Source organism: Punica granatum, chromosome 6, assembly GCF_007655135.1.
Source record: "Punica granatum isolate Tunisia-2019 chromosome 6, ASM765513v2, whole genome shotgun sequence".
Taxonomy (NCBI): Eukaryota; Viridiplantae; Streptophyta; class Magnoliopsida; order Myrtales; family Lythraceae; genus Punica; species Punica granatum.
Genome location: NC_045132.1, coordinates 6,240,063 through 6,262,282, shown reverse-complemented (window position 1 = coordinate 6,262,282; position 22,220 = coordinate 6,240,063). Strand labels below are relative to the sequence as shown.

At 36.6% G+C, this 22,220-nt stretch overlaps 1 protein-coding gene and 2 long non-coding RNA genes across 3 annotated transcripts; 2 read left to right on the top strand and 1 right to left on the bottom strand.

Annotated features, from left to right (window-relative positions):
- Positions 1–2,808, top strand: LOC116212018 (CDK5RAP1-like protein). The gene is made up of 3 exons (XM_031546594.1): positions 1–473; positions 721–1,778; positions 1,901–2,808. The coding sequence occupies exons 1-3, from the start codon at positions 16–18 to the stop codon at positions 2,410–2,412; spliced, it is 2,028 nt and encodes a 675-aa protein (XP_031402454.1). The 5' UTR covers positions 1–15; the 3' UTR covers positions 2,413–2,808.
- Positions 2,809–14,597: 11,789 nt separating this feature from the next.
- Positions 14,598–17,038, bottom strand: LOC116210413. The gene is made up of 2 exons (XR_004157499.1): positions 16,477–17,038; positions 14,598–14,933 (listed from the first exon to the last, which is right to left on the bottom strand). It is a non-coding gene; the product is annotated as an uncharacterized LOC116210413 (long non-coding RNA).
- LOC116210412 lies at positions 14,843–16,334 on the top strand. Its single transcript, XR_004157498.1, has 4 exons — positions 14,843–14,958; positions 15,143–15,261; positions 15,368–15,619; positions 15,742–16,334. It is a non-coding gene; the product is annotated as an uncharacterized LOC116210412 (long non-coding RNA).
- Positions 17,039–22,220: the final 5,182 nt, after the last annotated feature.

The window sequence follows — 22,220 nt, the reverse complement described above, 5'->3', positions numbered from 1 at the left end:
GTTTGCACCCTACCCATGGACATTTATGCCATTGCGAAACCAAAACGCTGGAAGACAATGTCGTTTGGGAGCAGCTGCACGAGGAGGGAGTGGTCGTTGGGGCCTCTGCTTCTCCAATCAAATCCCTGTCCTTCTCGTCTCGCCACCGCTTCACTGCCGCGGGAACTCCTTCGGTCTGCAATGGCGTCCTCCCTCACCTCCCTATCCTCTATCAACATCCCCCGCCGCTGCCGCTGCTTCAGCCTCAGGTACCTCTCTTCGTGGCCGCTGCCACTCATCTCCGCCTCCTCCCGCTTCTCCGACTACCCGGCGGCTCTGCCGCGCAGGACGAGATTCTCCGCCACTTTCTCCAGAACCTTCTCCCGGCCTCAGCTCCCTCCAGCCACCAAGACCTCTGAAGTTCCGCCGCTGCGCCATTTCATCGCTCAGTCGGCAGCGGCGGCGGCTCTGACCGCTCCGGAGGCACAGCCAGGGTATGCCCTCACTCCTCTGAACTGCAATTTGCAGCATATATTGAATTGGTCTTTGTGTGCTCGATCATTTCCGATGAAATCACGTCGATATGTTCAGTTGATGATAACCATTTTATGCTGCCGCGATGGAGTTGAGTTACGGGCTGTTTCCATGGCGTAGATTTCATAATTGTGAGCTTATGTAATTCCTATGTTAAACCATATAGTGCTTATCTGGTTGACGTTTAGCTGGTTTTCTGTTTCCCAGCACAATCCCGGCCACTGAAGATCAGTCTAGAGGTCGAATATACCATGAAACATACGGATGTCAGATGAACATCAATGACATGGAGATCGTCCTTTCTATCATGAAGAATGCTGGCTACAGCGAAGTAGTGGATGTTCCTGAGAGCGCGGAGATCATTTTTATCAATACCTGCGCCATTCGGGACAATGCCGAGCAGAAGGTGTGGCAGAGGCTTAATTATTTCTGGTTTCTTAAGAGGCACTGGAAGAGCAATGTTGCTATCGGTAGGTCAGACTCATTGCGGCCTCCTAAGGTAGTCGTGTTAGGATGCATGGCAGAGAGGTTGAAGGACAAGATACTCGATGCAGATAAGATGGTTGATGTGGTTTGTGGCCCCGATGCTTATAGAGACTTGCCTCGTTTACTGGAAGAGGTTGATGCTGGTCAGAAAGGGATAAATACTCTTCTTTCTCTGGAAGAGACTTATGCTGATATTAACCCGGTTAGAATATCGAAAAGCTCTGTTTCGGCTTTTGTCTCTGTAATGAGGGGTTGCAACAATATGTGCTCGTTTTGCATAGTCCCTTTTACTAGAGGGAGAGAGAGATCACGTCCCGTTGAGTCGATCGTAAAGGAGGTTGCCGAGCTTGCAAAAGAAGGTGTGAAAGAGGTAACGCTTCTGGGACAGAATGTTAACAGCTACAATGATATGTCTGGGCTCGAAAATGAAGTTGATCCGGGTACCAACTGGAAATTCAGCGAAGGTTTTTCCAGCATGTGCAAGGTGAAGAAAATGGGTCTACGGTTTGCGGATCTTCTTGACCGTCTTTCATTAGAGTTTCCTGAGATACGATTTAGATACACATCTCCCCACCCTAAAGATTTTCCGGACGAGCTGCTCTATATTATGAGAGAGAGGCACAATGTCTGCAAATATATCCATCTACCTGCACAAAGTGGGAGCAGCTCGGTATTAGAGAGAATGCGTCGCGGTTATACCCGTGAAGCATACTTGGATCTGGTGCAAAAGATAAGGACAATTATTCCAGAAGTGGGAATAAGCAGCGACTTTATATGTGGTAAGAGGTCCTATAAGTTTGTCTTACTGTTGAGATGTTAAATTACTAGCATTGAGTGCCTTGATTGGACCAGTTGACGTCTAGCCGTGCATTTGATTTGAAATACTACTTTCTTTTGATAGGTTTTTGTGGAGAGACTGAGGAAGACCACCAAGACACTCTTAGCCTCATAAGAACTGTGGGCTATGATATGGCATACATGTTTGCCTACAGCATGAGGGAGAAAACCCATGCACACAGGAACTACACCGATGATGTTCCCGAGGATGTGAAGCAGAGGAGGCTAACCGAACTGATTGGGACGTTTCGTGAGAGCACAGGTAAGTGCTACGACTCTCAAGTCGGGACCATCCAACTGGTGTTGGTCGAAGGACCAAATAAGAGAGCTCCAGACACAGAACTTATCGGCAAGAGCGACAGGTTTCATAGAGTGTCATTCAAGAACCTCCCGGTCCTTGACCGAGATAATGAATCAGCTAGCAAGAGAAACCCCGTAGTTGGTGATTATGTGGAAGTCCGCATCCTGAAATCTACGCGAGCATCTTTGTTTGGAGAAGCGATCGCAATCACAAAGTTGAGTTTGTATCACAACGTCCAGGATGAAGAATCAGTCGTTTTTGAAAGCAGAGCCTGAATGTTGGTATCTCCTTGAGAATGAATTAGATGGGACAGCTTTTTCTTTCTATTGATAATGACTTCTTCTCTGCTGGATGAAGCTCTGATAAAGAAGATACAGAGTCAGTCTTCAGAGAACGTTAATTCGCTGCTAAGCTCGGGTTTCCCATGGTTTTGTTGGAGGACACTCTTCAAGATTCAGCAGTATTCTTCAATGAATTCCGCCGAGCTAGTATTTATTACTGCTGGAGGGAAATCATTCTGAGTCGGCCCTTTTAGGATTGTTATCTTAATCTCATGGCAAGAGGAAAGAAAGAGTACGGGGTCGATGTCTTTTTAGGAGAAATTAGAACCGAGATGAGGAATGTAAATGAATTCGACATTTCTGAATATGATGTCTTTCACCTTTGCTTTATTCGCTCGAATTCTATACGTATGTGAATGAGGAAAGTACAACAGATTTTGGTATATTTCAAAATCAGAATGCAGCGTTTCATTACGACAACATCCAAACAATGTAAACAAACCGAAACTTTCATCTTCATCTCAATCATGTTTGATAAGTTTGGATCGATATAAAACGCGCAAGTTGCAATATGTTGAACTAAAGAGAGGAGTGACCAATATTAACTATGTGTCGACCATATAATTTCTAAGATAGTTAATAAAAACTTAGCCGGGCATTAAGAACGGACATTACTTTTGAGTAATAGTAGCTCACATAAACAACAAAGAAAATTTCTACTCATTTCATTAGATATATATAATAGACATTTTGCTAAAGAGAAAGCGCTTCTTCCACATAGTTTACCACGTTCTCAACACCATACTTGGGAGATTAAGGGTGCGTTTGGATTCAGAGTTAAAGTAATTTTGATTTTGATTTTAATTTTAATTGTGGAAAATGACAAATGAGATGTGATTATAAATTTGACTTGGGAAACGTGTGTTTTTGTTGTGTAGTGTGTTGAGTTAAATTTAAAGTTAAAATTTTTGACTTGAGAAATGTGTGTTTTTGTTATGTAGTGTGTTGAGTTAAAGTTAAATTTTTTATTCCTGAATCCAAACAGGGCCTAATTCTCACATGGGCTCTAACTTGATCACGAACACTTAATGAATTTTGAACTCCTGTGCTGCAAGTAAAGTTCACACACTTAAAATTAGTGGTGTCACTGATCTATTTGCTAATATACACATAAAAAACATATTCCAATTAGTCATCAATTTAAATAGTCTCCTTTTGTTTGTGAATTTTAAACATATCCTACTTTTTCTAATGGTAAAACACAGGGCTACGCTAACCTAGTGACTGAGACTAATCATTGTGCTTTGCCTTGGCCATTATCACGAGATAATTTTAATGAATCTTGTACCCAACACTTCAAATAAAGTTCATCCACTTAAAATTATAACTGAGGTCATTTAAGGCCTACTATATTGTAATTATGGTAATTTATTTATAAATATGGAAAATTCATATTAAAATTAGTGCAACGAATTGTTAATTTTTATATTGTATGAGATATTACTTAAATTAATATTCGAGAACTCGGATCATTTGCAAGCAACTAAGAGTTCGTTTTTTTTTTCCTTTTGGTGGAAGAGTACATTATTTACAAATAAATAATTTTATCATTAGTTTTAGTTACACTCTATATTGGTTAATATACAAACTAATATGTTAAATAAAAAACTTGATGAAAAAGGTTTTTTGATCAACGGCATTGCATTGTCGCCCTAGCGTGTATATATATATACACACATAAATACAGATTTAAATTTAGATATTATATTTGGATTTCGATGTACTCAAGTATATTTCTTGAACTGAGCAGCCCTCAACATGACAAGATTAAACTAAAAATCCCTTTTATGCAAGAAGTTTCAACTTATAATTCATGTACTATTTAAGATAAAAAAAAAATTGTCGGTTAGATTGTTTTACATTGCCATTGAAAGTTATGAGGCATGTTTAGGCCAAGTACTTTTAAAAGGGTATTGATAACATTTCCAAAATAGGATAAGGTGAGTTGAGAAGATGGATTATATCGAAAAAGGGAGGGTGATTTCAGGTCGCGAGTCTTCGTTCTCGTGGAGTCTTCTTTTTGGAGTAGGGTGTTGGATGGCTTGGAAGTGGCGAACCGTAATGTTTCTTTTTCAGGCTGCGAGTCTGCATTCTCGTGGAGTCTTGTTTTTGGTCTAGGGTGTTGGATGGCTTGGAAGTGGCGCAATAAATTCATATTCAACCCAGGCTTCTCTCGATCGAATTCGTGTGCGAGCACTGTTATTGGCATTGCAAATAGCTTCAGCTGCTCCGTGGCCGCTGAACCTTCTGGAGATACACGACCTGCCAGAACATGGGGGTACGTTGGTTGGGGAAGACCGGATCATGTTTGGTACAAGCTCAACTCGGACAGCGCTGCTAAAGGCAACCGGGGTATTGCTGGAGCTGGGGGGGCTTATATGTGATGAACAGGGTCTTTGGTTTAATGGTTTTGCCCAGAATATTGGCATAGCGACATCGGTGGCAGCTGAGCTCCGGGCAGGGCTTGAGCTGGCATGGGAATTGGGGGTGGGGAAACTTCCTCTTGAAGTTGACTCTGAGGTTGTTGTCCCTCTCATCGGTGCATTGTAGGTACAAGATCTCGAGGCTGGCAAAAACGACAGGAGAGATGGCTTCTGGGCACTTAATCGTTTTCCTGAAGGCTTTATTTGCCCCCACCAATAGTATGCAATTGGGATTTCCGTGAAGAAACATCCATGATATAAAGAAGCCAATGATCGACCGCGTCTTGCATTAATGAAATCGATTCCTCAACACGTACAAATGTTAACAGGATCACTAAATCTTGCTCTAAGTCTTATGTAACAGACCGAGAACGAGAGCGGTTTTAGAGAGATGTGGAGAGAGAGGGGAGAAAAGAAAATTTTTAAATAGAATGTTTCGTTCATATCATTTGATGTGGAAAACATCTATTTATAAGTCGCTTTTGTGTCTAATTGAAAGGAAACGTCCATCAGAATGAAGAGAAATGACTTTACGATGAAAAGATATAAGCAGTTAACTGACTGAGTCTTTTTAGAAACATTTTGTTATAAAAAAATCATTTTTCACAGCTTGGTACCATAACTTTGATTATTTACATATTTACCCCACTTTTCCAATATTATTATAATTGTGGATCCACTTCAAATTAATGAAGTTTGAAAATTCCCCAACAATCCCCCGCCATTTTCAAACCTTAAGTAATCCTGGAATCTCATGCATAAATGCAGGTGTCTTTCGATTGAACCTCCACTTAGCGAATTCATGCACGAACTAATCTGAATTACATGGTAGGCAAAGTTTTGAACCAACGATCCTTTCTGACTAATCCCATAATCACTTCCACACAAGATTACTATACCTCCAAGTGCTCGTAATTATATTGACACTTTTAAGGCCATGTGTCCATATCCTTTTTGAAAGTGTTTGAGAGCCAAGTCCTAGCTCCGAGAAGCGGCACCACTTCACACTTATATAGGTGGACCCTATCGGAAGTGCCCTGTAATTAAAGCACTCCAACAAAAGTATGTTATAGTTCCATTAAGAGCATTTTGCTCAACCTTCCCTTTTCGTTATGGAAAAACAAGCACTTTACTTAGGATGGTTATCTTTAAAAATATTATAGTGTTTGCAGTCATCCATATGATAGGCTTTGCCTCATTGAACTTAATAGTCGGCTTTGTACCAAGCGTTGAGTCAAGATGCCATCACTGATGATTTTAAAATGTGGGCTTCAACCCCATCCCCTATGAAGTTTTTAAAACTAGGTCCCTTGCAAGTCCTTTAGTTAATGGGTCAGCCAAATTTTTTACTAGACCGCAAAAAATCAATAGTTATCACCAGTGTTATCAGAGCCGGACCGGACTGGACTTTTCGACCGATCGGACCGGAAACCGGACCTGTGTCCGGTCCGGTTGGCTTAAAAACTGAAAATGCACAAACAGGACCGGTGATCCAAAAAACCGGTCGGTTTTAGATAAACCCATTGAACCCATTCAAATCGGCCGGTTGCATGGGTTCAGAAATTTTAAAAGAAATCCGAACCGAAATGGTGAAACCCGGACCCGAAATCGAAAATGAGGCAAGCAGAATTGATTCAATTGAATCTTGAAACCCTAGTCTTCGTCAATTCGTCTGTTCTTCATCTTCATTCTTTGAATCTTCACAGTTCACTCTTCAGTTCATCGATCATCGTCAAGGTCAGGCACTTCATCTTCGTCCGTTCTTCATCTGATTTCTGCTTCGACCTCGAGCATCGCAAGATTCCTCTTCTCCTTCGAGCTCGAGCATCACAAGATTCATCTTCTCCTTCGAGCGGCAGAGTCCAGACCAGAGTCTAGAAGATTACTCTTCTCGTTCGAGCGACAACTTCTGAAAGGCAGAGTCTAGACTCCAGACGCACGGCACGGCAACTCCTAAGACGGCAGGAGGTACATCTTGACCTCTATAGGCAAGGCACGGTTCGAGCTTCCTCTTCCTCTTCTCCTGTTCAGTCACCCCAAGCAGTTGCTTTAGTTTTTCCATAGAAGTTCAGTACAAGACCCGTAGATGTGCGTCTCCTCTACAGTCACTCTGATAGGCTCTTCTGCAAGTACTAGAAGTCTCCGATCTATTGCCAATCAGGAGGAGGCTTTTGACAATCTACAAAGTGTTGGAGTAGACTTCAAATTTGCTTGCTGGATTAGATAGATGGATATTATAGATTGCTCTGTTTTGGTATCGGGGTTCCTTTCTTTAGCTTACTTTGAACTTTAGTTTGCTATGTAGACTGAATATTATGCCACTTTGCTGATGATATTAACTGATTAATTAGTCCTTATTAGATTTACTAATTGTTGATGTTATTGGATTGGGATATTGGATTTCTTTCTAATTGGATAAGCGGCTGTACGACTGTTTTATTAGGTTGAAGTGGATGTTGTCTGCCAAAATTTTGTTGAAGAGCTTATTTGTCTCTCAGACTTCCATATGCTGCTGCTGGTGTTTTTTTCTCTGGTGGCTCTCTCTTTTCTTGTTGAATCTACTATGGTCTTCGGGTGTCCTTTATCAGGTGGAATTGTTCTTGTGGATGCCATTCTCTTGCAACTTTAGGTGTCGATTAGTCTACTTCTATTTTCAGTCCAGACATCAATTTGGGTGTGTGATCATTTGTATTTGCATGAGAAGATTACGATTTCTCTGGTGTTTGTGCTTCTAATAGTTTTTTTTTTTTTTGCTCTCTGCTCGTGTTCAAGAGTATCTGGAGGGTCAGAAAATTCAAGTTAACATGCTAGTGCATGCTCTTTTGCTCTTATTATTTACAGTTTATTGAACATCCACTATGTATGATCAGTGTTTATTACTATTTTCTTACATTTTATATTATTTTCTTAAAATAATAAATATTTATTTATTTTATAATTAAACATGCGGTTCGACCCATCGAACCCCCGGTTGAACCCATAAACCCATGAACCCATACCTCGGCCGGTTCGATGTACGGTCCGGTTCTAATAACACTGGTTATCACATCATCAGAAATGAGTAACCTCACATAACTATGCCACAAACCAATATGTCTCGATTTTCCATTATAAACTTGGCTATAAGCCCTTGAAAGTGTAGCTTCACTATCACAGTGAAGTGAAATGGGGGACATTGGTTTGGGCCAAAGGGGTATCTCATAGAGCAGGTTTCCCAACCAGTCTGCTTCTTTGCTTGTAGAGGCCAATGCAACAAATTCTGCTGCCATTATGGAATCTGTCATACATGTTTGTTTCTTGGATCCCTAAGAAATAGCACCCTCACCCAGCATAAATATCCATCCACTCGTTGACGTGTGATCTTTCCTTCTAGTAATCCAACTAGCATCCGTGAATCCCTATAAAACAGAAGGATATCCACTATAATTTAATTCACAATTTAAAGTTTTCTTCAAGTACTTGAGAATAATATTTAACATCGAGATTGCTTGAGTATCTACTCAATTTTCCTACCGCAAAGGTTATATCAGGCCTTGTACAGGTCATTGCATGCATGAGGCACCCAATAATTTTTGGGTATTCAATCTGTAGCACAGACACTCCAGTATTAGGTTCAAATTTGACACTAGGGTTAAAAGCCGTGGATACAGGAGCACAATTTTCAATGTAATGAGACTATGCCAGAGTCAAACAATTTTTACTTTTGATAATTTTAATTCCCAATATTACACTAGGCTCTCCCATATCTCTCATTACAAAATTGCTTGACAAGAATCTTTTTGTACTCTCAACTTGTTCCAAGACTGTATCAAAAATTAACATGTCATCGACATATAAGCGTATGGCGACCCTTTTCCATATGAGAATTTGCTATATACATATTTATCTGACATGTTAATTGAAAAACCATTTTCAAGGACAGTTTTGTCAAACTTTTGATGCAACTCCTTTGGAGCTTGTTTTAAGCCATACAAAGATTTAATTAATTTATGCACTTTGTGTTCTTGTTCGAGCACACAAATCCTTCTGGCTATTGCATATAGGCTTCTTCTTCTAACTCTCCATTTAAGAAGGCAGTTTTCACATATATTTGGTGAATAACTAAATTGTGAATGGAAGCAAGAGAACTTAATACTTTGATTGTTACGATTCTAGCAACTGGAGCATGTGTGTCGAAATAATCTATTCCTTATTTTTAAGTAAAACCTTTAGCCACCCACCTCGCTTTGAACTTTTCAATAGTTCCATCCACTTTCAATTTCTTTTTGAAAATTCATTTATAGCCAATTGGCCTAGAACTTGGTGGGAGAGCTACCAACTTCCATGTATTATTTGCCATGATAGAGTCAATTTTATCCAGAATAGCTTCTTCCCAGAACGGAGAATCTTGAGATTTCATAGCCTCTTCAACTGTCTGTGGATCATTTTCCACATTAAAACTATAATTGGTCTGATTGTTAACAGAGTCTCTTGTCCCTTCTACAAGAAACATGGAGAAGTCAGGACCATAAGTTTTTGCTTTTCTAATTCTTTTGCTTCTTTTTTTTTTTTCAGTTCAGGAAATTCTTCTTTATCTTTTCATCATGTTGATTTTCCCTAACTCCATTATCTACTAGAAACACATCTTTGAGTCTTGGAATAGAACTGGATCTATTTTCATCAAATAAAACATCTCTCGATGCAATGACAGTGTTAACTGTGATAAAATCATTTGGCTCAATTAGAACAAATCCATATATGCCTTACTGTTTTGTGCATATCCAATAAATATGCACTCGATTTCCCTCTCACCCAACTTTTTACGTTTTGGTTCCAGAACTTTCACAATTGCTCTGCAGCCCCACACATTTAGATAGTTAAGATTGGACTTTCTTTTCTTCTATAATAAATATGGAGTTTTATTGTTCCTTTTTTGGGGAACTTGGTTCAAAATATAGCAAGCTGTCAATAGTAATACGCCCCAAAAACCTTGCCCCAAACTAGAATTAGAGAGCATTGCATCAACCATTGCTGTTAACACTCTATTTTTGCGTTCTACTACATTGTTTTGTTGCGGTGCATATGGTGCAGTTGTTTCATGCAAGATCCCCATGGTTCCAAAAAATTCAAGATGATAATATTCACTCCCTTGATCAGATCTCAAGCATTTGATAGATGTTTCACACTGCAATTCAATTTCAATTTTGAAAATCTTAAGATTTTCAAGTACGTCATCTTTCGAGTGCACTAAATAGACATAACAGGATCTTGAAAAGTCATCAATAAATGTAACAAAGTATTTGTCTCCACCAGTTGTAGGAGTTCCATGCAAATCACATACATTACTGTGCACTAATTCAAGCACCTTTGTACATCTCTCAGTTTTAGGAAAAGTATTTATTGTAATTTTAGTAAGCATGCAGGTTTGACATTTGTCGAATTTTTTATCAAACTGTGGAATTAAATCCAATTTAGCCATATCATGCATTCTTCTAAAATTAACATGTCACAATCAATTATGCCACAAACAAGAGGAGTCAATCACATACGTAGAATTATTATTTTTATTATTGAGGTTCAACTTGGACATGTCTGCACACAAATAGCCTTTCTCCACACAGATATCACCCTTCGATAGAACAAACTTATCAGCCTCCAAGACTAGTTTGAACCGAATCTTATTCAAGATACTACCTGATACAAGATTTTTTCGAACTTTATGTACATAATGGACATCTTTCAGAGTAGGCAGCTTTCCCGAACTAAACTCGAGTTCAAAAGGTCCTTTGCCTTTCACTCGTGCAGTAGACGAGTTTCCCATGTATAGTACATCGCCATCTTCAATTTGCTCGAAAGTCTTGAATATGTTCCTGTCCTTGCACACATGCTTGGTAGCACTGGAATCGATCCACCAAGCCCCATCAGTCTCGAGCATGTTGATCTCAAATATCGTAGCCACAAATTTTTCATTAGCTACAGTCGATCCTTTCTTCTTGAGAAGGCGACACTTTGACTCGTGATGGTCGGTATTTCCGCAATGGAAACAGGCACCATCTTCCTCTTCTTTGGATTTTTCTGTGCATTGTCAGACTGAAAGGGACGTTTCTTTGTGGATTTGCTTGACTCAGTACCCTCCATGATATTGATCTTGGCCCCTTAGCATTGTGCTCCTTATTTTCATCTTGTTTATGAAATTCCTCTTCGACTCGAAGATGATTAGCCAATTTTCTCAAAGGAAATATCTTCCTTCTTATGCTTCAAACTTCTTTTGAAGTCCCTCCATGACGAAGGCAATTTGTCAATCACTGTAGGGACGATGATCACCTCATCCATGTTCATATTGTGTTTCTTGAAATTATTCAGGATCACCTCATCCATGCTCAATTTCATGCGGTTGTTCCATAAGAGGTCTAGCATCAACCGTTTTATAACTATTAAATCCGGAGACAAGAAACTTCTTACTGGTTGCATCCTCTGCCATGTACTTTGCCTCCAATTTCTCCTAGAGTTCCTTAGCGGTGGGCGCATGTTGGTAAACATCGAATAGAGTGTCTGCCATGCCATTGAGGATGTGATCTCTGCAACTGTGGTCATAGTTCTCCCATTTTTAGCCCTCATGGATATGCTCCAAGGGCTCATCCTCCTTTCTTCGGCCCATGGGTTGTTGAGAACATAGGCGACCTTCAACGTTGCAATCAAGAAATGCATCTTTTTCTGCCATCTGAGAAAGTTGCCTCCATCGAAAATTGACGAAGTCTATAGCCATCTCTTGAAGTGATGCAAACGCCATTTTCACCAAGAGAAATACAAAGCCGTAAGGCTGTTGATATAGGATCTCGAGCTGGCAAAAACGAACAAACAGGAGAGATGGATTCTAGGCACGTAATCGCTTTCCTTAAGGCTTTATTCGCCCCTGCCAATAGTGAGCAATCGAGATCTCCGCGAATAAACCTCTAGGATACAAAGAAGCCGATGATTGACTGCATCTTGCACTGACGAAATCGATCCCTGAACACATATAGATCTTAACAAGATCACGAAATCTCGCTCTAAGTCTTCTACAACAAATTGAGAACGAGAGCGGTTTTAGAGAGATGTGGAGGGAGAGGGGAGACAAGAAAATTTCTAAATAGAATGTTTCATTCCTACTATTTGATGTGGAAAACATCTATTTATAGGACACTTTTGTGTCTCATTGAAAGGAAATGTCCATCGGAATGAAGAGCAATGACTTTACAATGAAATGACATAAACAGTTAACTGATTGGGTCTTCTCGAATACATTTTGTTATCTCATCTCTCACAACTTGGTAGCATAACTTTGATTATTTACATATTATCCCACTTTTCCAATATTATTATAATTGTGGGTCAACTTCAAATTAATGAAGTTTGAAAATTCCCCAACAAGCACAACGAGATACTGCAGGAAGTAATGATGCATTTGTCACGGGCTCTGAGTTTGATGCCCATGCGGGTGTCCAGGGATACGAGCACCGAGGCTCCCCGGACCAACCCTCCCCAGGATTGACAGGCTCACACAGATATCCAATCAAATGGAGTACAACACCTGAAGTACGCACCTGTGATATAGCAACTCATATTAGCCCACGTACAATGAAGGCAATCAGTACACAGTCATAGGAACTCCATTATCGCACTTGGGGACGGACCAGGAAGCTGGCCTGTGACATTCTCCCCCACCCAATCTGCAAACATCCTCGTTGCGGGCTTGTTCGTGCAACAGTCGCAAAGCCTTACATCTCCTTCACCCCACACCACAAACCCTCGTGGTGTCAGTACCTCAACAACAACACTGCCTTCGCCACACACCACTCCGTAGTGGTGTTAGTTCTTGAGCAGTTCGGCTCCCATTACACAAACTCCCCCACGAAAAAGGACACAAGGACACATCAAGTTCCATGGTTGTTTACGCCTTCGCTGGTTGTTGTATGATGTGTCTTCCATAGCCTGCCAACCATTGGATCGTCCCAGTGAAACACCACGACCAGCTTCCTTACTGAACGAAGACCAACAACTCTCGACACCCAAGCTTGGAGTCTCCACGCTCTCCTCTCGTAGGAAAGCACTCCCCTGCCTGAGCCGAAGCGTCACGACACTTGTCACTGCAACCTCGTCGACCCTGCGTCATCATGGCTTACTCCCACCAAGACTAGCTCTAATACCACTTGTCATAGGCTCAGAGTTTGATGCCCGTGCGGGCGTCCAGGGATACGAGCACCGAGGCTCCCCGGACCAGCCCTCCCCAGGATTGACAGGCTAACACAAATATCCAACCAATATGGAGTACAACATCCGGAGTACGCACATGTGATATAGGAGCTCATATTAGCCCACGCACAATGAAGGTAATCAATACACAGTCATAGGAACTCCATTATCACACTTGGGGAGGGACAGGAAGCTAGCCCGTGACACATTGCTCAGAGATATTTGAGCTCTGCTCGGATGGAACTGAATGGTAGTTTCTATGCATATCTACCGGGAAGGAAATATGTGTGTAGATTGGTTAGCTAACCACGAGATCACACCTCCTCTTCAGGTTCATAAGTTTAGCAAATGCCCTATTGGGCCCGATTTATTGTTGTTTGGTGATATCACTGGAGTCGTCATGCCTCGCTTTTGTATTTATTAACTATCCTTTATTGAATTTAATGCATTTGGGCTTTGCCCCGTTTCCACAAAAAAAAAATAAAAAAAATTGGAGGGTGATTTCTTAAAAAAAAAAACAGAGAGACGGGGTGATTTTGGTACTAACTACTGGAAATTTTGGCCCATTTGGTTTCATGATGTGATTTTAAAATCATGATTTTGATTTTAACTTTACCCACTACATAACAAAAGCACACGTTTCCCAGGTCAAATTTATAATACCATCTCATTTGTCTTTTTCCACAATCAAAATTAAAATCAAAATCAAACTTAGTTTAATTCTGAAACCAAACGCCCCCTAAGTTTAGACTCTTGGGAAGATGTACGTGGCTTCTCTTTGCTTTATACGGGTTCTTATAGTAGCTTGGATCCTTATATATCTTACTGAAAATCAAAATCTCTATATTTCTTAGTTCTAGGACTATAGTTTATGGAAATTATAACAAGTTAGTGGTGAGGCATTGGTGCTCTAAGAGCATCTGTAGCAAGGGCCATAAATGAGTTTCAAAATGGACCTCAATATTGTGGGAGGAAGGGACAATTTTCTCTTGAATACAATCCGAGTGAGATGACACTGTGTAGGGCCTTCCGAATTGGCCCTTGTCCCCTGAATTGGGCCTGATTGTTGTGGATGCTCTAAGGTGGTGGGGGTGATGGACGCTAGTGAGGCACCAACATCCCTCTCGCCAAACAATAATCATTGGTTTTGGTTTTTTTTTTTTTTTCAATTTTGAGGATTACTTTTGATTTATATAATTAATGTTATAGTGCCACCTCAGAGGAAAAGGCCATGTGTAGAATGACAGATTAACTTGATTCGGAAAAAAAAAATAGAGACCACATGATTTTGTATTTTAAATGAAGAAAAAAAAAGGTAAATTGATATTTTTATCTCTTAATATTATTATTATTATTCATTATTATTAATAATGAATATTCAAGCAAGTAAGGATGACATAATTATCTCATGAAGGTGTGATTTTCCATGTGAAGGAGTTGGCTTTATCTTTAAAGATCTTCACGTAGAATTCATGAACTTGGTTATTAATATTAAACAACTATTATTACTCTTTAATCAAACCCTCAAAAAGCAAAGAATACATGATTACTACTGGACTACAATACGCATGAAAGCCATCTAGATAGTGAGTATAGAAGCTATATGTCACGCCATCTTTATACTTTGAAAGCCAAAAAGCACAGAAGCTATAGGAGTAAGATCCATAACTTGGCAATGTGAAATGGGGAAAGAAGAAGCTTATGAGGTGGAGTGGTCCAAAGCTCAAGAAATACGCTTAAGTGTGGATCTTGTGAAAGCAGCCCAGCAGCAACTCCAATTTCTTGCTGCCGTCGACAATATCCGTTACCTGTACGATGGTCCTGCTTTGCATTGAGCCATACACAGGTAAAAATTAGATTTGAAGAATTATCTTGGAGCAATAACATTTAGCATCAAGGTCTTGTAAGTCTTGTATTGAATAATAGAGTGTAATGATTGTTTGTACTTGTCGGTTCAAAACTATGATTGAAATTTATTGAGAGATTGATCACTTAGCTTGCCCTCCACAACCTCTTAAAATATATCTCAGGTATGAGCATTATTGGCTTCCATTGCTAGCGAAACATAAGGAGTCTCCCGCCATGATAGAGCCCCAAGTCGTGCCTCTCCATTGTTAATGGATATGGATTTTGCCATCGCCTCAATCCCGTAAGAACCAATAAAGTGAAATTCAATTTTCTTTTATCTCGTGTTTTGCTACAATTCTGGTAATTTGTGTAGTTTAGGATTTAAACTATGTGAACTGGCCTTTTAGGTCAATATAAGAGTGATTGCAAGGAACTTTATGGGCGAATTCTCGACAACCTAAATGTCCAGTAAACCATAAGGAACATGCACAAGACAGACCAAGAGGCTTTGGAATCCTGTGTATCCCAAAGAGCCATATCATTTCGAACAAAGCTATCACTCTTTGATAAGCACCAACTGTTCGAATATGGGTCCTCAGATAAACATTAAGTATGATCTAGTTGCAGCTGTCAAGAGGCAAAGTTTGTTTTTCCATAAGGTAATTTATGAAAGATGAATTGTTTTGTGTAATGATCCTTGGTTCGTCACACCGTTCTCATACATTAGAGAGGCACCAATATATTGGTATTTAGAGTGACTCTTTTTGCTATCTCTATTTAGGTGCCAAAGTCGATAATGACTGATGATCACTACCTCGGGTAAGCTGCGGTTAGATACAAGGCGTTTCTGCACCTTGTTAAGATAAACGTGGAGCGATCTACCAGGTTCTTCTGTGTTCCTACTAATGACATTGACATAATTTGGCATTCCCACCAGCTCAATCCCCATTCATATTCTAAAGATGTTTATGAGGATCCAGCAGACAATAAGCATGAGTTTGGATTCGCACAAACAGCTAAGCTCTGGGAGGATACCTGCAGTCGGAAGTACTTGATAGTTGGGGCAACGTTTAAAGGTGATTGCCAATCAAAGTGTTACTGCCTTGTCGGTTTTGAAACATGTGGTAAGGGATATGTGGAAGGAGCCACTTCATGTGCTTATTGATTTGACTGCGGGATCTGTTTCATAGAACGTGTGGCTCGGGATGTGATGGTGCCCTCATAGGTGCTTTAGAATGTTCGAGCATGTATCACATGTGCATTGGTTGTCTTGATGGATAATTAAGCGGCCAGACTGATGATATGTTTTCTATAGAATGTAGAAGTTTGGTCAATTATTGACCTAACATATATTAAACCTGATAAATACATAAAGATGCTAGTTATATTCAAATCCTATTCTAGAGTTTCCCCATCCAGTAAGTCTAGTTTGGGAACCTAGGGCCAAAGATTCCTCGTACATATCTCTATATATTGCAGCTGTTAGCAAATAATAATGCCGGATAAAGATACTCACTAGGGAAATTCCTGTGGATAGAGGACGATACTGCAGAACTTGCTTCCTGGATGCTCCGCTCAAGCCATATATCAGCACTAGACGAGACAGGGAAACCTCCCGCGGTATCAAGCAATGCAATGCATCGACTCAGGATAAACAAAATTTCAAACAATCACCCAAACCTACAAGAAATCAAAAGGGTACACGCATGGACTTAAAAGCTCCAATAACACCCGAAAATCCCGTCCCAGACAATAGATCGAATCAAAACTTTCCCTGCAATATCTCTGCATCCGACACACTACGGAATGAAATTTCAAATCTAATCCAGCTCAAGGAATGTGTAGAAATAGATGCTCGATAGTGAACCTGCAGATGAGCTTGGGATGGAAATCGTGCTGCGCTCATAGCTGATGGCTGTGAGGGTATTCGAGACCGATCAAATGTCCATGTCCTCTAAAGTCTTGGTTTTCATCTTCCTTTCCCTCCAGTAGATCGCACTTCTACTTCATGGTGGACCTTCCTCCGACTTCATCTTTTGTGAACAGTGCTATCACTCCTACTGATGTTGATTGTTGATATAATAAAACAAGCTCCTCTGGTTGCGTCATTTACTGCTTTAGTGCTTTACCCACCAAAAGCACGTATTAGCCCTCCTTAAAACACCCGAATTAGTATGCTTATCTTAATTCGAATTCCTTACTCCCGCGACTGTTATTCGTTTTCATTTATCTTTTATTATATTTTCAATAAATTGATTTTACTTATAATATATTCTATTCGACTCTCGATGAATGAACGAAAACAATGAGTGCGTTCACATTGCTATTTCATTTTATTAGGCAAATAAATTTCTTAACGACAAAGTAAATATCTATACATATAAAATAATACAATAATCAATATGTTGCTTAAGATGAAGTAAATAATAATATTATAAAATAATATATTAATATATACGTTTACTTAACGATGAAGTGAATAAAATATTAATATGTATGTTTATTTTTCTATGAGTTTTACAACAAATTAATCTTCATGAATTTTATCGTAAAATTGATTGGTAGCATACTCGATCAAGTGAGTAATTTTCTCGCATACTACGGATCCCATTCTACCCCTCCATGGCAAGTGTTTGGATCTATTATGACATAGTATTTTAGGGTTTTCGGATTTTGAGTAGTATGGGTACTACGGATTCTATACTACCCATACTTTCAATTTTTTAATATATTTTACTGTATAAAATAATAAACTTTAATTGATTTTATCAAATTTACTTAGTTGAAAGTTAAGTAATGCATAAATTTCAAATTATTTTCCACAAATGTATTTTATTTTTGGTGCTTACCAAGCACATATTAACTCTGACATTATTCAAAGAAAAATATTAGCGGCTTCATTAATTGAGCTATTTTGTGTGATATTGGGGAGAGTACGATTCGAATTTCGTATTAACGCGTCTGTGATTCATTTTCATTTATTTATTAATATGTTTTAATAAATTTATTTGAATTTTGATGAATAAACAAATGAAATAAATAAATGCGTTCACATTAGACTACAATTACATTTTCGTTTATTTTTAGTATATTTTAATAAATTTATATTACTTATAATATATTCTATTTGCCCTTCGATGAATAAAGAAAGGAAGAAATTAATGCGGTCACATTGCTATTTCATTTTATTATGCAAATTATAAATTTTTATTATACAATATCAAATTAATAATTTCACCATAAATTTTTATATAAAAATATATATTTTACTTAACGAGGAAGTAAATAATATTAATATATACATTCATTTTTCTCAAAATCTTACCATATAAAATAATATATTCTATTCGCCTTTCGATGAATAAAGAAAGGAAGAAATAAATGCATTCACATTGCTATTTCTTTTTATTATGCAAATAATTTTTTTATTTTACAATATATAATTAATAATTTGCCCCTAAATTTTTTATACAAAAATGTTTGTATTACTTAATGAGGAAGTAAATGATAAATTATAAAATAATATATAATAATATATGTGTTTACTTAATTGTGAAGTAAATAATATTAATATATACGTTCATTTTTTCTCAAATTGTTACGTATAAAATAATAGATTTGAATTAATTTCGTCTCATTTACTTACTTAATTTATAGTTAAGTAATGTATAGATTTTAAATTGCAAAGTGGAATAGAATATATAATATTTAAAATAAAATTTATCTACAAAGTGAACCGTCTTCTATGAATTGGTATTTTAAATTAATCCCGAGTTGGATATAAATTTTTTCTTAACAAAATATACCTGTCAGTATGCATGAAATTACTATCATACAACCAATTATATACTGATATGTGGGCAGCCCAATATTTTTTTAACACGTATAATCTTTACCACATTTCTATATATATGCCTCACAACCATATATATTTCATTCTTTCATGTTTGGTTGTTGAGATAATTTTTTCTTTATCCATTCTCACTACTATTTTGTCCTGGCAAAACAATTTTCTCTTACAAGGCATGAACAACGGTATTCCTTATGCAGAGAGATTTATGGAGAAAGCCTTTACGAGTTTGGAACAAATTACGATTGTATACAAGAAGAAAGTCATGCAGCTCAAAGAGTTATTACAGTACTTCAACATCAAGTGAGTAAAGTAAGTATTTCTTCCTTTTTAAATATAAGATTTAATCACTATTTCAATGAATATATATCAATTATATGAATTTCTATATAAACTTTGCTGACATGTCATTACTTAATAACAACTAAAAAATATCATTCATATTTATATTTTACGATCTATAATTAGCGGGTATTGATGATCGTTCGTAGCACGGGCCATCTCTAGTATATATGTATATAGTAGGGGCAGATTCGTGCCATCAAAGGAATGATATATAAAATAAATAATAAATAATAGAAAAATAAAAATTTCTCTTTTAAATTATGTTAGAAATTGCCAATGTTTATATTATGGACCGTTAAGTAAAAGAAAAACATAAGAATAATACTATTTTTTTGTTATGTGAATTTCGGCATAGTTAACATCCCGAGCTATCTCTTAAGGGAGTCACGTGGTATTATAAGGACCAATTTTTGTTTACTTTTTTTTTTCCATATCCTAAAAGTAAAAATAATGATATTTTTCATACTTTGCACAAATCGATCGAAGATCATATTAATATCGAACCGTTCCTTCGACCACACCATGTTACCTTCTTCCTCCCTCTCCATTGATACTTATATTCTCCTACTTTTCCTTAAATAAGTTGACTAGAAGATTTTATCACTTTTTTAACATATTATTCAGTTTTCAATGTTTAAAATAAATATATAATAATCCTATCATTGGTAACTTGAACTTAATATTATTTTAATAGCTATGATGCAACATATAATAAAGGAAAATTTTTCTCGCAAAAAGAAATTTTACAATTATTGTTATTTATATTTATAATCAAATCAAATGGAGCTTCAAATAATCAAATAATATTATTTTGCTAAAATAATGGTACGGAAAAGTAAGCATTGCCCCAACGAAGCGGGACCATGCACTAAGTTATCAAACTAAAACTCTTGTCCATATCAAATCCTCCCAAAGCCATGTGTCTCTTTCCTTTTTTGCTTTTTTAAAATTTTTCCCCTCTTTATCAAGTCATTTTCCCTTTTCTTTTATTTTCTTATTTCTATACTTACCATCTATCTTTTACAATAAGTAAAAAAGGTCCCTAAACAAAGCTATTATTAGATAAGAAAAAAAAACGAGTAGATTTTTATTCACTAAATAAGATTATATGAATAGTCTATTTTTTCGATTATCAAACTAAAACTCTTGTCCATATCAAATCCTCCCAAAGCCATGTCTCTCTTTCCTTTTTCTTTTTATTTTTTAATTTTTTCGCTCTTTATCAAGCCATTTTTCCTTTTCTTTTATTTTCTTATTTCTATACTTACCATCTATCTTTTATGATAAGTAAAAAAGTCCCTAAACAAGCAATTAATAAATATGAAAAAGAAATAGTAGATTTTTATTTACTAACTAAAGATTATATGAATAATTCTATTTTCTCGGTTATAAATGTGAATAATTCTAATTTAGGTCACTTCTTAATTAATACATCTACATGCTTGATTATTTGACCGATTTATGATCATTATGGAGGTTATGTCTCTCCTTTTTACTCTCCCATAAAATTTACATATATATTATTCTTTTTGTTTTCTCATGCTTTTTGCTTTTAATAAAAACAAAAAAACAAAACTTTGTTTATGCGATTGGTACCCAATACTCTTATTCAATATTATTGCATGACGAGCTATAGTAATGAATAAGATTTTAGGGGATTAAGCCAAAATATTTGGAAGAAAGTCTGTAGAAATTTAAGTGAGAATGAATACATATAAACTGGAGACTCTAATATAATTGATAATATTATTCAACTTTTTTTTTGGTTTGTTATTCCATTATATGTAATAAATATGAGTTAGTAGATGTAATTCACATATTGAAGTAAATATAATTCTTTAAAAAATAAAAGAAAAATATGTGTTAGCCTGGTATATAATATATTCAAATCATAAAATTAAAAGTCATTATGAATGATGAAGATAAATTAAAATAATAAAAAATAACAAAATTAATGTGAGACCACAACGTAAACAGTTGGCAATTGTAATTTTATTCTTAGTATTTATAATTAATAATCTAGTTTATTCGTGATAATATGGTATTCGTATATAATATGGTATTCTCGTACCTTGGGATGGAGACTGAAAATAATATTAAAACTTTCTCACTAAAGTCTAAAGGTGCAATAGTAAGAAATTATTTTTAAGGTAAATTACTTAGATTAATAATATAGGAGCAAACTGATTTAATTAAAATTTTCACTCTAAATATGCAAAAATAAGAAATTATTGAGTTCATTTTTATAGAAGAAAATATACCAAGGTAGTATCTTCACTTGTAAATCGATTGTTACAATATAAGCATCATTCTCCAAGTAACTTAAATAATATATTAAAATTTTCAATTGCATCATATTTTTCAATTACATTAAATTTTCATAATTGATAAGAGTTATATTAATGCTTTTTCTTTGTGTTTTAGTCTAGTTATTTTATCGAATTCAATGGGAGATTAATTCAGTTTAAAACTGGAATTTGAACTTTACTCAAATTCCAAAAAAATCCCCATTTGAGTAGTATGGCTTAATAAATATTAATCAATAGAAAGAATATAATGACATAAATAAAGCATAGTGAATGTTTGTCAAGAATTTTCTATACAAGAAAATATATATAAAAAAAGATCCTCACAAGAAAAAGACACTCATTCAAGTTTTTTTATACATCTTATCTTATACTATTATTTAAGTGAAAGTATGATTTTGTAACTACACACTATTTACAGAATGCAATTAAAAAGTTAAAAATATCACTTATTCTTAGTTTAAATGTGATACGATTTAATATAGAAGAGAAGAGTTGAAGGGTAATATTGCCCAAATAATATTATTCTCCACTCTCTTTCTTCCCATGTTCAACCTCTCTTTATTTATATTTTTAATGCCATCTCCAATTTTTAATCTTTATATTTCTTACTATTAATTTGTTTCTTACTCTTCAAATTTAATCCATCATGAACATATTAAAAATAATCATTATAGTTAGAGTACATAATGCGCGAGTTAGATCACGCTAATGCACAAGTAAATTTTTAGTATATAAATAAACAAATAATAAAGAAAT

Excerpts from the sequence above, each read along its gene's own strand:
- LOC116212018 (XM_031546594.1), top strand. The coding sequence starts at position 16 with ATGGACATTTATGCCATTGCGAAACCAAAACGCTGGAAGACAATGTCG. Across the intron at positions 474-720 it reads GCTCCGGAGGCACAGCCAGG|CACAATCCCGGCCACTGAAG; the intron begins GTATGCCCTCAC and ends TCTGTTTCCCAG. Across the intron at positions 1,779-1,900 it reads AAGCAGCGACTTTATATGTG|GTTTTTGTGGAGAGACTGAG; the intron begins GTAAGAGGTCCT and ends TTCTTTTGATAG.